Consider the following 16,046-nt stretch of genomic DNA (forward strand, 5'->3'; position numbering starts at 1 on the left):
ATAGTGAAGTCCAAATGTAATTTAATGTTACCTATAGCTTTCCACTTTCGCTCTAGCTCTATGAACAATGTGGACTAGCTAGCCATCTGGGTATCCACTGACTGACAGTGGCACTGTAGCACATATGAAATGGAGATTAATCTTTGACTGTAAATGTGTGGAATCTGTGGATAACAAAATGTTATGATGTGACTCGGGCCCCTGCCGCAGCTGTCAGCATAACTGTCTGCAAGAATAGGATAATTGCTTGAGCATTCACCCATCACTAATTTCCTTGTTTACCAAAAATAATATCTCATATCCTGCCCGGCTGCATTCAGTAGGTTTTTCTGTTCTGGAAAAGAAGGAAGTGAAGTCTCCTTCCTCAAAAACAGAAACAAGAGGCCTCCATCCTTGCACTAATTTCACCCGTGTTTATCATTACCAAATAGCACATTTGAGATTTTGGACTTTTTCTGGCCTTGGAATCTAGTGGGCACAGTTTATTATCTGCATACAGGCATTGAAAATCACTGCACCAGTTTAAGCAACGCCTTCAACAAAACACCAAATAATGGAATTTCTCGTGGAAGAATTGTGTCGCATCTCTCCAATAGACCTTCAGACAGTTGTACCATCTATGCCAAGATGCATTGAAACTGTTCTGGCTCGTGGTGGCCCAACGCCTTATTCAGACACTTTATTTTGGTTCTTTATTTTGGCAGTTAATTGTACTTAAATCAAGCAGAGTCTTGTTCACGTGTAGTTTTCCCTGTAGGTTTTTTCTTTTCATTTTGAGCTGATTACATTTCAAAAGAATGTGAAGAATTCCCTTAACAAAATCTGCAACTCGCAATAACTTAATTGAAACTGCTTAGTTAAAACTGTGCTCTTAGTGTTCCACACATCATTAGAAAGTCTTTCTTTGCCTTAGAGGGTGAAAAGCCCTAGATATTTGCTCCTGTCAGCCAACTGAGCTCAGTATTCCACAGTTTTCCATTAAGTGCTCAGCATATGTGGTAAGTGTACCTATTAAGGCCCCGTAAACATTAAGCCCCTTCCATTTTTTGGATTGAAATGAGTGATGCACCGATATTGCATTTTTGGCTGATACCGATATTCAATATTTTCCTTGCCAATAAAAATGAAAAAAAAAAAAAAAATTAGCGGCCTTTTAAGTATTCTAGTACAGTTAAATAGTTAACACACACACATGGACGCAGCGGTCGTAGGCAAGAGGTGAAACAACAGTCCGTGGTTCGAATCCAGGCTGTATCACTTCCGGCCATGATCGGGAGTTCCATAGGGCGGTGCACAATTGGCCCAGCGTCACCAGGGACGTATGTCCCCATTACCAGTAAAACAGAATCAAAACCCATTTCTTTCACTTACTTGCTGTGATGTTTCGTTGTTCATTTGTTCAGTCGTTTCATTGTCAACCAGGATTTCTATGGAACGCCGTTTGGATCTTTGTGTGTCAAAAAGATACACGTCAAATAACACTCTTTGACCAATCAGGACTTGAATATGACTGCACGTTACATAATAATTTAACACTTTCAGACATTTTTTACGTAGTTATCACACATTGATTACACTATCACTCGTATTTCATGTCACAACAATTCATCGATATGTGTGCTATGATGCTGGTAGAGTTGTCTCGCGTATCTACAGTGCTGGTCATTTAAAAAAAGCTAGCTAGCTCATAGATGCAAATTCCACTATTGTGCCTAAATTGCTAGCTTCACAACACATAACCCGGTCCGGTCGAGTCTCACTAGCCAGATGAAGCTAGCTGGCTGCTTATAACATTAGAATTGGGCAACAGGGTTAAGTAGCTGGCTAGCTATTTATTTTCATGAACTGAAGTTAAATTTCAATAGGCGAACAACAAGTGGCAACCTTGCTAATACTTACTCACAAGGTTTCCTAAATCATTGCTAAGAATAATGAAAATGACTGCAGTTTCGACTGGTCATTGTTTTCAGGCTGGTTGTAATGGTGCTAGCTAGGTACCAAGCTAAAGCTAGCAACCCCAGAAGTTGCAGTCGAACAAATGATGCTTTATTACCAACGGGGTATTGTAAACACATCATTCGTGTCCGGGGTTTACTTGTTTGCAGACATTTTTTGTACTGCTTTGACAGTGCTACTGTATTTTTTTTACACGCAAAGAGCCAAATGGCATTCCATAGTATGTCGTGAAGCTAATATCAGTGACACTATTACTGTGTAACTCCGGTAGGGAAACATCTGAAAAATAGCACACTTGGTAGTGTGTACCGGTGCTCGACCAGTCGGCGAAAGCCAACATCACCCACAACAGAGACCGGATGATTGTCAAGGGCAATGAATTCCATTATGTTGGCTTTAATGGATTTCACCTTTGAGTGTCTCGCTGAAATGTTCTTACTCGTTCAAATGACTGCTCAACTTGTTGACTGCTTGATTCACACAGCAGACATTGTGGGCTAGGTTAGGAATGCTGTGTTGCATGTGTAGCGCAAAATATTACGTGGCGACATTGCGTCATGTACCTACGTTATATAGGTATGCACGGTAGCTTTGACATCGGTTTTTAACATCGGCGTTAAACTAGACGTCGGCTGATTCCGATGTTGGCATTTTTAGCTAATATCTAGAGAATAAGATCAGGGTTGAAGGATATCAGGGATAGAAGACCTACAAGTATTCAAATTCTGTCTCCTAGAGATGAACGTACTTTGGTGCGAAAAGTGCAAATCAATCCCAGAACAACAGTAAAACGAGTCCTATATCGACATAACCTGAAAGGTCGATCAAACTTCTGACCCACTGGAATTATGATACAGTGAATTATAAGTGAAACAATCTGTCTGTAAACAATTGTTGGAAAAATTGTGTCATGCACAAAGTAGATGTCCTAACCGACTTGCCAAAACTATAGAAATTTGTGGAGTGGTTGAAAAACAAGTTTTATTCACTCCAAACTAAGTGTATGTAAACTTCCAACTGACTTGTCTAGTTAAATAAAGGTCAAATAAAAATACCCTAGACCCACTCCAATTCGCATACCGCCCAAACAGATCCACAGATGACGTTATCGCGCTCCACACTGCCCTTTCCCACCTGTACAGAAGGAACACTTATGTGAGAATGCTGTTCATTGACTACAGCTCAGCGTTCAACACCATAGTGCCCTCAAAGCTCATCACTAAGCTAAGGACCCTGGGACTAAACCCCTCCCTCTGCAACTGGATCCTGGATTTCCTGATGGGCCGCACCCAGGTGGTAAGGGTAGGCAACAACACGTCTGCACGCTGATTCTCAACACTGCGGCCCCTCATGGGTGTATATCCTGGATGAGCTGCACTACCTGAGCCACTTGTATGGGTTGTAGACTCCGTCTCATGCTACCAGTAGAGTGAAAGCACCGCCAGCATTCAAAAGTGACCAAAACATCAGCCAGGAAGCATAGGAACTGAGAAGTGGTTTGTGGTCACCACCTGCAGAACCCCTCCTTTATTGGGGGTGTCTTGCTAATTGCCTATAATTTCCACCCGCTGTCTATTCCATTTGCACAACAGCATGTGAAATGTATTGTCAATCAGTGTTGCTTCCTAAGTGGACAGTTTGATTTCACAGAAGTGTGATTGACTTGGAGTTACATTGTGTTGTTTAAGTGTTCCCTTTATTTTTTTGAGCAGTGTATTTGAACACAAGCCGTCTGGCAAAGGTGCATCGGTTGACAATCTACACAGGAATGCAAGGCAGTGAACCTGTTTCCCACATGTAGACGTGTGTGTAATATGTTTGCGTAGTAGACTCCTCACATTACAATGTTGAGGATATTATGAATTAGAGCAGCTTGTTAGCAGTACAATCCATTCAAATAGCTATGCTCATTAAAAGGCCATGGCCATGTGATAACATTTGGGTTTTTCTATAAACTAAGCTATCAGTAAGGATTTTCTACACTGGACAAATTGTTACAGCTGTTAAGTCGTTTATAATAATCTGCCTATGTTTTACATGTCGTTACATTACGATATAAGGGGGGAATCATATCTAGATTAAATCAAATTCACGAGTCGGTTTAAAAAAATGAATGTTTAACCCTTTATCATGGTTGGTGTCTTGACGGACTTGTCTAAATTGGTGTGACATAAAACACGACTTTGCTGTCCTTGCATTTATGGCAGTGTAAGTTGTCATATCATATATTAAGCATTAATCAGTTAAATTAGACATTGAACTTGAACCCTGTAAGAATCGTGGATCTAGCAGTCAGACATTTTTTTTGTATAGAAATCTCAGAAATGCAGTGTAACATTTCCTGTCTCCTTATGTTACAGGGTGAAAACACTTTATGGGAACACAAATTCCAAATAATCTATGCACTGCAAAATTGAATGCTTCTTTTTATTTTGTACTATGATAATTTTTTCAAACGGTACAAAACATACAAATGACAGCATGCAGACGACAATACAAACATCAACGATCTACCAAGACCCACCTGCTCACACCCCCCATTTCCAGCGTCTGTATCACTCTCCGACACAGATTCAAACGGCACCATTTTGTTTCTGTCTATCATCCACACACGTTCAACATTTGGATAATAAAACCTTTGACCTTTCCATTGTGTTAACGATGGAGGATTGGTTGATTTCCAGTTAAGTATTCTGTTTTCTTTTTCAAGAGGATTGAGGAGAAACGTATCATCCAACCCATCCGGTATCTCACTGCACCCTCGTGTGCCATGTCTAGAAATATGCAGACGGGCGGATTAAAATGACATTTTTAATTAAAAAACAGCCAACTTTCTAACTCGTAACTTTTGGGCTTTATAGCGTTCCCAGAAGGCATTGTTAGTTTTACACTTAAGACTCTTGTATAATGCATTCGATATATTAGTTTATACTGAATTGAGCATATATTTTCATTAACTGTAATTTCATTAGTTATGCTCCTTCATCCCCTCCATTTTTATACCAATATCAGTTATTTTAAAGTCTTGGTTCCAATAGTTTTTTTCCCCCTCTAAGAGATTGTCAGATTGTGCAAGGTTTACTATATATCCTCAAATCAAATGCTTCTTACTGAAGGAGTCACCGTACCTTGATACTTAAAACCTAAATCGATACTGTAATTAACATGGTTCTAAAATAATTATACACAATACTTGTTGGATGTGTATTTGGTGTCCAGCTGATTAGTTGATTATTTTCACACCAGCATGCCAGCAAAGCCACTACACTGCTTTGTGTGATTTTATATGGCCTATGTGGTCTAAAAAGGAAGGAAAATACAATCACGGGGATCCACTTTTATAGAAACAAAACAACCCTCGCAATATCAACTGGAAATACAAGGGTCCATTCCTGAGCTTTTCTGTTGAAAACAAATATTTGAATGGGAAGCATGGTTACAGACCCAACAACATTATATAATATCCCCTCCTCGTGAAGGAAAACACACGAGCTAATTATAATACACAAAGTAAGCAAAACAATGAAATCATTCCAACATTGCCTAAAATTATGAATGAGATACTTTTGTATATATAGTGTATATGGACACTTTCAACTCAAATGTATTTATAAAGCCCTTCTTACATCAGCTGATATCTCAAAGTGCTGTACAGAAACCCAGCTGAAAACCACAAACAGCAAGCAACGCAGGTGTAGAAGCGCGGTGGCTAGCAAAAACACCCTAGAAAGGCCAAAACCTAGGAGGAAATCTAGAGAGGAACCAGGCTCTGAGGGGTGGCCAGTCCTCTTCTGGCTGTGCCGGGTGGAGATTATAACCGAACATGGCCAAGATGTTCAAATGTTCATAAATGACCAGCATGGTCAAATAATAATAATCACAGTAGTTGTTGAGGGTGCAGCAAGTCAGCACCTCAGGAGTAAATGTGAGTTGGCTTTTCATAGCCGATCATTAAGGGTATCTCTACCGCTCCTGCTGTCTCTAGAGAGTTGAAAACAGCAGGTCTGGGACAGGTAGCACGTCCGGTGAACAGGTCAGTGTTCCATAGCCGCAGGCAGAACAGTTGAAAATGAGTGGATTAGGTTATTTCAGCCACACCCATTGCTCACAGGTGTATAACATTGAACACACAGGCATGCAATCTCCATAGACAAATATTGGCAGTAGATTGACTTTACTGAAGAGCTCATTGACTTTCATTGTGGAACTGTCATAGGATGCCACCTTTCCAACAAGTCAATTCGTCAAATTTCTCTCCTGCTAGAGCTGCCCCGGTCTACTGTAAGTACTGTTATTGTGAAGTGGAAACATCTAGGAGCAACGAAAGCTCAGCCGCATAGTGCCAACTTCATAGTGCCAACTGTACATTTTGGTGGAGGAGGAATAATGGTCTGGGGCAGTTTGCCATGGTTCGGTCTAGGCACCTTAGTTCCAGTGAATGGATATCTTAACGCTATAGCATACAATGACATTCTAGATGATACTGTGCTTCCAACTTTGTGGCAACAGTTTGGGGAAGCCCGTTTCCTGTTTCAGCATGACAATGCACCTGTGCACAGAGCGAGGTCTATACAGAAATGGTTTGTCGAGATCGGTGTGGAAGAACTTGACTGGCCTACACAGAGCCCTAACCTCGACCCCATTGAACACCTTTGGGATGAATTGGAACGCCAACTGCGAGCCAGGCATAGTTGCCGAACATCAGTGCCCAACATCACTAATGCTCTTGTTGCTAAATGGAAGCAAGTCCCTGCAGCAATGTTCCAAAATCTAGTAGAAAGCCTTCCCAGAAGAGTGGAGGCTGTTATAGCAGCAAAGGGGAGACCAACTCCATATTAATGCCCATGATTTTGGAATGAGGTGTTCGACAAGCAGGTGTCCATACTTTTTAGTCATGTAGTGTACTAATGAGATACACCTACAATATAAGCAATGAAACAATTGAGATGTACAAACTATGACATAATGAGCGAGTAGCCAATTCAGCACTTTTGAATGTACAGAGACAGAATTCAGAACACGGGCCTTTGTTACAGTATTCTCCCAGTACACCAAGTCAGAACCGTAGGATAAATAACATGGGCATATAAGCAGACAATGAAAGCTCTTACAATATTCAATGATAATATTTCTCTAAAACAGGCTAGACGCTACATGTGCACCACCAAGTCAGAACAGTAGGCTAAGTTATGAGGGGGAGAGGAACCAAATTCTTAAGGTGAGACACATGGGCTACTACACAACATACATGTTTTATTTTTTAGCTACAGTATACATATCTCCCTGTCATATTACATCATTTATGCAGCAGTATACAAGACATGGTCTCACTTGAACGTGGCGAGGCGGTCCTTCTTATGGGCGAACTTTCATCAAACTTTGTCTTCAAAGTCTGTCAGTCTCTGGATTTATGGTGCTTTCAGGACGTCAATGATCTTCAGGTTGGAGCTCTAGAAAGAGGCCGGAGTTCCCGACTTGGAATTGCGAGCTGGATGACCGTTCAAAACATACATTTTGTTTTCAATGTTAGACCTGCAGTTTTAAACAATACAAGGGGCTTGAATTAGCCTACTTCAACTTGAATTTGATTTAATTTTTGATACATTTTTTGTGAGAGTTGTGGCCACTTTCGTTTGTTTCCCACCGCTTCAATTGAAGGGTGTTGCGTTACTCTGTTGCTGTAAAACCACGTGCTGTTATTATGGGGATGCCAACATCTGATGTTGGCTTCAACTTGCCTTTCCATACAAATCCTCACATAAAAAAAACGTAACCTGGTTTTTGGTAACTTTCTCAGGATAAAAACAGCGATAGTGAGATCAATTCAATCGCTATTCATATATTTAAAATGTGTGCCTGCGTCGACCACACAGGTCGGCATAATAATGCTTTATTCTTAGTGATAATGGCCTACTTTTTTCTTATTTAAAAAAAAAACTTTTTGCATGCATTTTTGGGAGGAGGGAGGGTTCTATATTAGGCCCTATATGTAGAATTATATACATTATACAATTGTATAACATTGAGGTCCTTGAAAATTACAATTAAGTGCTTGAAAAAGCCCCTGAATGTCCTTGAATGTGACTTGCCAATGTATCTATGAACCCTGCTCAAAGGATGTATAGTTTTAAGCATATGTTGTTGAATAGGTTATGGGCAAATTTGCATATATTCACTTTTATTCCTTTTAGTACACACGTGGAACTGCATGAATTATTTTTTGTTTCAAACATTTTGAAATGTTGATCCCAATGTCACACATTGGCCCCATTTACATCAGTACAGTTGCTGTGATCTTGTAAGGATTCACAGCCAAGGGAAGAGGTCTTCTCATTACAGCATATACATATATGTCATTGGGTCATGTGTCCCTTTTGTAAAGGTTATTGAGCCTCCTTTTCTTCTCCTTTCCAGACTCTGCAAGCCGGGCGATGTCCAACAGATGAACTGTCACTGACCAACTGTGCAGTCGTGAGTGAGAAGGAGTCACAGTTTGAACAGTAAGGTGTGAGTGTGTGTGTGTGTGTGTTTTGAGTCCCAGCCCTGAGGTGCCTCTGTTAAATCAGTGTGTGGTTAGTGGCAGGTCACAGTGCATAACTGGGGCTCAGCTCTCTAGGCACGATGCCAAAAAAAGCCTCAGGGCAATCACACTATGGCTGCTCTGATTTCCTTTTCTATCATGTCACTAAATTGTCTCTGCCTTTTCTCATCTCTGGCCTGCACATGTCCCTCTGGGGCAGGTGTGGGGACTCAACAAACCTTCTCACCTGGTGAAAGAAATAACCCATTCTGTTTTCAGCATTTTAATTTCCCTGACTGATCAAAAATGTTTTTTCCCTTGTCTCTCTGCAGCAGACGTATAGTCAGCAATGTGTTTGAAACTTGAAATTGAAATAAAAATCTCTGTGTCCAATCACTATACATATGGTATCGTGAGGTCCCTGGCAATTCCCAGCTCTAGTTCACTCCAGGTTTCTGATGTCTGTTAGGCTTACATATACTGTATTATAGCCAAGCTAAATATGTACACTACCGTTCAAAAGTTTGGGACGGTAGGGCCTCCCAGGCGGCGCAGTGGTCAAGGGCACTGCAGCGCTAGCTGTACCAGCGCTAGCTGGGTTCGTGCCCAGGCTCTGTCGCTGCCGGCCACGACTGGGAGGTCCGTGGGGCGACGCACAATTGGACTAGCGTTGTCCGGGTTTGGCCGGTAGGGATATCCTTGTCTCATCACGCACCAGCGACTCCTGTGGCGGGCCGGGCGCAGTGTGCGCTAACCAAGGCCGCCAGGTGTACGGTGTTTCCTCCGACACATTGGTGCAGCTGGCTTCCGGGTTGGATGCGCGCTGTGTTATTAAGAAGCAGTGCGGCTTGGTTGGGTTGTGTTTCGGAGGACGCATGATTTTCGACCTTCGTCTCTCCCGAGCCCGTGCGGGAGTTGTAGCGACGAGACAAGATAGTAACTACGAAAAAGGCGGTAAAATAAAATAAATAAATACAAAATTGGGATGGTAGTATATATAAAACTTTTGAATGGTAGTATATGTCTTTAACACACAACATGGAACATGGAAAAATCTCTCTCTCTCTCAATAGAATGCTTGCTATCCATGCATATCCATGCATATCTAGTACTTTGTATGATATTCTTCTCCTCTACGCAGTCACGTGACGGTGAGAACCACGCCCACCCACAAGTTTGTGTTCACAGTGAAGACTCACCAGAGTGTGGTCCCAGGAACCATCGCCTTCAGTCTTCCCCAGGTAGGAGCCACCATCATGGCCTTCAGAAATAGGCTACACACTGTGTTTAAGCCTATCCTTGCTTGAATGTCTTGTGTAAAATGTCTTGTAACAGTAAACGGACTAAAGGTCTAACCCACATCTTTAGGGCGTTTATAAATAAAGCCATTATTTAATCAATGAGGATGAAGTGGGTTTCTACAAGTGCAGATCCCGGAACATTTTGTGGATGTAACTGACGCCATCTGAGCGTCTTACTTCAGCTGGGGCTGTACTGTGCTCTAGCTGTCTGACTTCTATGGCCTGTCTGTGTGTTCCTCCTCTCTCGGTCTGTTGTCTTTCTATCATGTGTGTCACTGCTTTTGACCTTTGACCTTGCCTGACTGCCTGCTCTTTCTCCATCTTTAAACTCTGCAGCCACAGCAGCACACAGGTACTACGGTAACATCCTCACCCCGGTCTTATTTTACAACTAGATTGGAGTGTAAACGTAAGAAACATTTGAAGGTGTAGCGAAGCACTACACCATAACTCTTCACTGGACATTTGTCAATGGCCTAATGTGCCATACATCAGCCAAGAGCTTAGGCCTAAGTCATGTAAAGTAATGCTCCGTACATCAGCCAAGAGCTTAGGCCTAAGTCATGTAAAGTAATGCTCCGTACATCAGCCAAGAGCTTAGGCCTATGTCATGTAAAGTAATGCTCCATACATCAGCCATGAGCTTAGGCCTAAATCATATAAAGTAGGTGACACATCAGTTCACGATCAGTCAAAAACCTGTTGCCTGGTCCTGATGGTTTTTGACCGTTGTGTGACTGATGTTCTTCTTGAAAGATGAAATGGGTTGTAAAACAAGACCATGTTTGAGAGGAACGTTACACCACTGTTTTTGTCAGAACACCCTATTTATTAGTGTTGTTGCGTTGGAGATGTACTGTCGTCCACATATGCAAGAATGTATTTTTCCTGGGCCTGTTTATACCTTGTTGCTGAGAAACTGGATGCCATAAATCAGGGTGGGGGGGTGATTTATTTTGGGCAAAAAAAAACACTCCAGGCCACTCCTTTTAAATTATAATGGACCTATATATATTCAAATAACTTCCCTTTTCTGGCCCGCAAAATGATATTGACAAACATATCTGTAAGAAAAAATCTGTGGGCCCTCTGTTGGATTTCGAAATCACATTGTGGCTCTCAAGCCAAATAGTTGGCCCAACCCTGCCATAAATAGTTTATATAAAGGAAATGTGTGAACTGTACACTGATTGGGATAAATGACTTGTTTTTCAGAGAAAATGGGCAGGCATCTCCATTGGTCAGGATGTGGAAGGTAAGAGTAAAGCATGAACTGTGAGGTGATTGTGTGCGAGTGCAGGAAGGCTTCAAGCAGCCTCTTTAAGGCAATTGATTACCATTGCCATTGTATTATTGCTCTCCTATTGATGGTTAACTCTGGTCCATAGCCACAATAACCACTCAGTCTCAACAATAACAACCCAGCATCCTTCTCTAGCAAAAACCCTGCAACCTAATCATATTTCACTCTAATGGTTATAGATGTTTCTACTATGTCAGAGAAATGGCAATTATCCCATGATCCTTTGCTGCAGTGATAGAGCTTCCAGTTGATTGCAATACACTGAGTGTAAAAAACATGAGGTACACCTGCCTATTCCATGACATAGACTGATCAGGTGAAAGCTATGATGCCTTATTGATGTCACTTGTTAAATACACTTCAATCAGTGTAGATGAAGATATGAGACAGGTTAAATAAGGATTTTTAAGCCTTGAGACAATTGAGACATGGATTGTGTATTTGTGCCATTCAGAGGGTGCATGGGAAAGACAAAAATACAACTCAATAGTAAGAAGGTGTTATTTTTCTTTCAAATGTATTTGTATGAATATTTTTATAATTTTTGAATATATTTGATAGAATTCAGACCCCTTGACTTTTTCCATAATTTGTTACGTTACAGCCTTATTCAAAAATTAATTAAATTGCTTTTTCCCCTCAATGTACACACACTAACCCATAATGACAAAGCAAAAAAAAGTTATATTTTTGCTAATTGGTTTCATCAAACCATTGGGTGCCTTTTGAGTATGTGCTTTACTGAGGTGTGGTGCCTCACTCTACCATAAAGGCTTGATTGGGGAGTGTTGCAGAGATGGTTGTCCTCTGGAAGTTCTCCCATCTCCACAGAGGAACTCTGGAGCTCTGTCAGAAAGAATGATGGAGACCACTGGGGACCTCAATGCTGCAGAAATGTTTTGGGTACATATTTAAAAAAAAAACCTGAAATATCACATTTGCATAAGTATTCAGATGCTCAGTACTCAGTTGAAGTATCTTTGGCAGCATTTAAGAATGTGTGCCTTCTTAAAAGTTCATTTGTGCAATTTCTTTCTTTCCTTAATGCATTTGAGCCAATCAGTTGTGTTCTGACAAGGTAACCCCCGTATACAGAAGATATCACTATTTGGTAAAAGACCAAGTCCATATTATGGCAACTACAGCTCCAATATGCAAAGAGAAACGGCAGTCCAACATTACTTTAAGACATGAAGGTCAGTCAATACGGGAAAAAACGTTGGAATGTTTCTTCAAGTGCAGAGTCACAACAACCATCAAGTGCTATGATGAAACTGGCTCTCATGAGGACCGTCACAGGAAAGGAAGATCCAGAGTTACCTCTGCTGCAGATGATAAGTTCATTAGTGTTACCAGCATCAGAAATTGCAGCCCAAATAAATTCTTCACAGAGTTCAAGTAACAGACACCTCAACATCAACTGTTCATAGGAGACTGCGTGAATCAGGCCTTCATGGTCGAATAGCTGCAAAGAAACCACTACTAAAGGACACAAAGGAAAGGAAAGGAAGAGACTTTCTTGGGCCAAGAAACACGAGCAATGGACTTTAGACCGATGGAGATTTGTGAGATGCGGTGTGGGTGAACGCATGATCTCCACATGTGTATTTCCCACGGTGAAGCATGGAGGAGGAGGTGGTGTTATGGTGTGGGGGTGATTTGCTGGTGACGCTGTCGTTGATTTTATTTGCAATGGGAACTCATTCAAGACTGTTGGAAAAGCATTCCAGGTGAAGCTGGTTGAGAGAATCCAATAATGTACAAAGCAGTCATCAAGGCAAAGGGTGGCTATTTGAAGAATCACAAATATACCATTTATTTTGATTTGTTTAACACTTTTGCTTACTACATGATTCCATATTTGTCATTTCATAGTTGTTGATGTCTTCACTATTATTCTACAATGTAGAACATAGTAAAAATAAAGAAAGCCTTGAATGAGTAGGTGTCTAAACTTTTGATTGGTAGTGTATATACAGCAACAGTCAAGTTAGGACATACCTACTCATTCCAAGGTTTTACTTTACTATTTTAACTATTTTCTACATTGTAGAATAATATTGAAGACATCAAAACTTTGAAATAACACATATGGAATCATGTAGTGACCAAAGCCATTATAAACCTACTATCAGATTATATCTGTAGCGACAATGCCTATTGTAATAGGCCTAAGTCCTGTAGCTCTGCCTTAGCCTCATAGTCCAAATCTGTTTTAGTGCTACAGCCAACTCCTCTCTGTGTTCGTTCTTTGTCAAGCCAAACATGTAGGCATGGCAACAACAGTTGGCTACAGCACATGCGGTTTGGGACCAGACTAGCTCTGCCTAGGCAAATCAAAATATGAGCCCTTAAATTAGCAAAGTGTTGATATGTAAAGACACCCTGCCCCGGAATAGATCCGCGACATGGCTCATTTGCATAACGGCGGTACGGCAACACAAGCTCGGTGTGAACAGGTGTGGACGGAGCACTGTGAACAGCTGGTTCCCTTAATCACTTTCAGCCCCGTGTTGCAGTGTGCTCTCTCAGATGTGAAGCCCTGAACGACAGAGGCCCATTTGAACTTACTGTAACGTGAACAGTACACTCTAACAAATGGTAATAATTAGTTGTTAGTCGTAGATGAGGTTGTTCAGTTCAATATGCTACAACGTGAATAGCACTAACGAGCAAGGTACTGTAATCGAACACCAACCAGACAGTTGACGTTGTACGTGAAAATAAAAACTGAGAAACAAGGTGAAAAGTAATTGGGCTACTACTCTTTTGCCATCTCTCAGTGTGTGTCCTTTCTCCGCTCTGTGTCCATGTAGTGACCGGCTACAACTTTGACAAGTCCAAGCAGTGTGTAGGCACCATGATAGTGGAGATTGACTTCCTGCAGAAGAAGAGCGTGGACAGCAGCCCATACGACTCAGACAAGATGGCTGCAGAGTTCATCCAGCACTTCAACAGCCAGGCCTTCAGTGTAGGCCAGCAGGTACTGGAACTGTAGCCTACAGATGGATGGGGAAGGCTAGGATGACTGGTTGGGGTTACACACACTACCTCCTCGAGGACTTTGTTGGTCTTGAAGCTCTGGGTATAAGTTGCCCGTACACACAGATCTAGGATCAGCTTACCCTTATCCTAAATCCTTAATCATTGCAAAGTGGCAAAACTGACTGTAGATCATTGTCAAGGCTTAACTTTGTCGAACTCTTGGCTTTTGGTTGAGGGGTAGTATAGAGCGCACATCTCGTCAAATAATTTAATTGCCCAAACTTTTTTTTTGTGTACTTACATTTTGTATATATTTTTAAAATATGTTTTTATTATTATTCTGTATTCAATCAATTGGCAGAATAAACAGCATTGGACAAATGATAAATACCTTGTCAGCGCATGTCCATATCACATGACAATCATTACATGCTTATCAATACCACAAGATACATTCATAGTACATGCACTTACCAAGCAACAATAAATGCTATGCTAATTGAGTCCACCAAAGCAAGTAAAATAAAAAAACAAGATGAATTAGAAAATAAACCCAAAATAGAACCCACAACATTCCACCCGTGACTCTTTTGATTTAACTTCTCATAGCAAGAGATCTTACACTTTCAGCTGCGTTTGACCACCTTAATAAGATTCTTTCACTGTCACCTTGAAAACGAGCAGTGGACAATTCCTAAATAACAATATCTAAAAATGAGAACAACCATTGGAGCTTCCATCTCAAGACAAGCATTGTTGTTGTTGCAGTTGTTAGGCCTGCTAGCCACACCCTTTTGTGATCTAAAGACATTGATCCCGATGTGCTGTCATTCAACAGCAACACAACAGGAGAGCAGGGAGATCTTACACTTTCTCCCAAGTATTTTTAGATAGACATATAGTGATCTTTTTCCCAAAACAATAAACCTGAGGACAATTACACATTACATGCATAAATAAAGCAGTGTCTGTAATCAGAAGGTACGTAAAGGGGAGGGTACTAAAGACATTTGATATATTTTGTGTGGAGTAGCATACGTTCTATGAATGAAGTTGAAGTGAATTGTTTTGAGGTTAAGGTTCCCGAGATGCTCCACTTATGTACTCCACACAGTTTCCCACTCCAATGTCTTCCTCTAGAACTCAAAAGTCATTATTCCATGGTTTCATTCAACTTCAAGGGTTTGTTTGTACCATAAACTATTTTCAAATAAATAACTGATACAATTCCTTTGGTTTTAGATTTTTACATACATCCAGTCAGTAAATGGATGTTTACATAAATGTGAAATCCAGAGAACACCATAAGCCTTTAAGGTAGCACATAACTAGAAAACAAAGGGCCTCCCGAGTGGCACAGCGGCCTAAGGTACTGCATCGCAGTGCTAGAGGCGTCACTACAGACCTGGGTTTGATCCCAGGCTGTGTCACAACCGGCCATGATTGGGAGTCCTATAGGGTGTCGTCCTGGTTAGGGGAGGGTTTGGCCGTGGTAGGCCGTCTTTGTAAATAAGAATTTGTTCTTAATTGAGGGTTTAGCCGGAGAAGTTCTACTTGGCTCATCGCTCTCTAGCGACTCCTTGTGGCGGGCCGGGTGCCTGCAGGCTGACTCCGGTTGGCAGTTGAATGGTGTTTCCAACGACACATTGGTGCGGCTGGCTTCCGGGTTAAGCGGGCGGGTGTTAAGCGCGGTTTGGCCGGTCATGTTTTGGCGGAAGCATGACTCGACCTTCGACTCCCAAGCCCGTTGGGAAGCTGCAGCGATGAGACAAGCTAAAAAAAAGTGGTAAAATACACACATACAAAATGAAGATAAATTAAACATCTGTTGTTCATCTGAAAAAGCACCTAGTCCTTGAGAGTCAAATAAATCTCTAAGTGTAAATAAAATGTTTTAACTCCATTGGGAATACAACAAACTACATGAGTGTGTCTCTCATTGCTAATGTCTACATAGACAGAACCTTAGAAATGATTGGGC

General features: G+C 41.3%; 1 protein-coding gene across 2 annotated transcripts in view; it reads left to right on the forward strand.

Moving 5' to 3' along the window:
- The window catches only part of LOC118367095 (vesicle-fusing ATPase), a 40,387-nt gene that overhangs the window by 2,246 nt on the left and 22,095 nt on the right, over window positions 1-16,046 (forward strand). The window contains exons 2-5 of one of the 2 annotated variants that reach the window (XM_052490330.1): window positions 8,371-8,456; window positions 9,618-9,717; window positions 10,993-11,032; window positions 13,897-14,063. In XM_052490330.1, the coding sequence (XP_052346290.1) occupies window positions 8,371-8,456; window positions 9,618-9,717; window positions 10,993-11,032; window positions 13,897-14,063 (393 nt within the window). Of the gene's footprint in view, window positions 1-8,370; window positions 8,462-9,617; window positions 9,718-10,992; window positions 11,033-13,896; window positions 14,064-16,046 lie in introns of both variants that reach the window. The other variant, XM_052490331.1, reaches the window with a different exon arrangement.

Source organism: Oncorhynchus keta, chromosome 3, assembly GCF_023373465.1.
Source record: "Oncorhynchus keta strain PuntledgeMale-10-30-2019 chromosome 3, Oket_V2, whole genome shotgun sequence".
Taxonomy (NCBI): domain Eukaryota; kingdom Metazoa; phylum Chordata; class Actinopteri; order Salmoniformes; family Salmonidae; genus Oncorhynchus; species Oncorhynchus keta.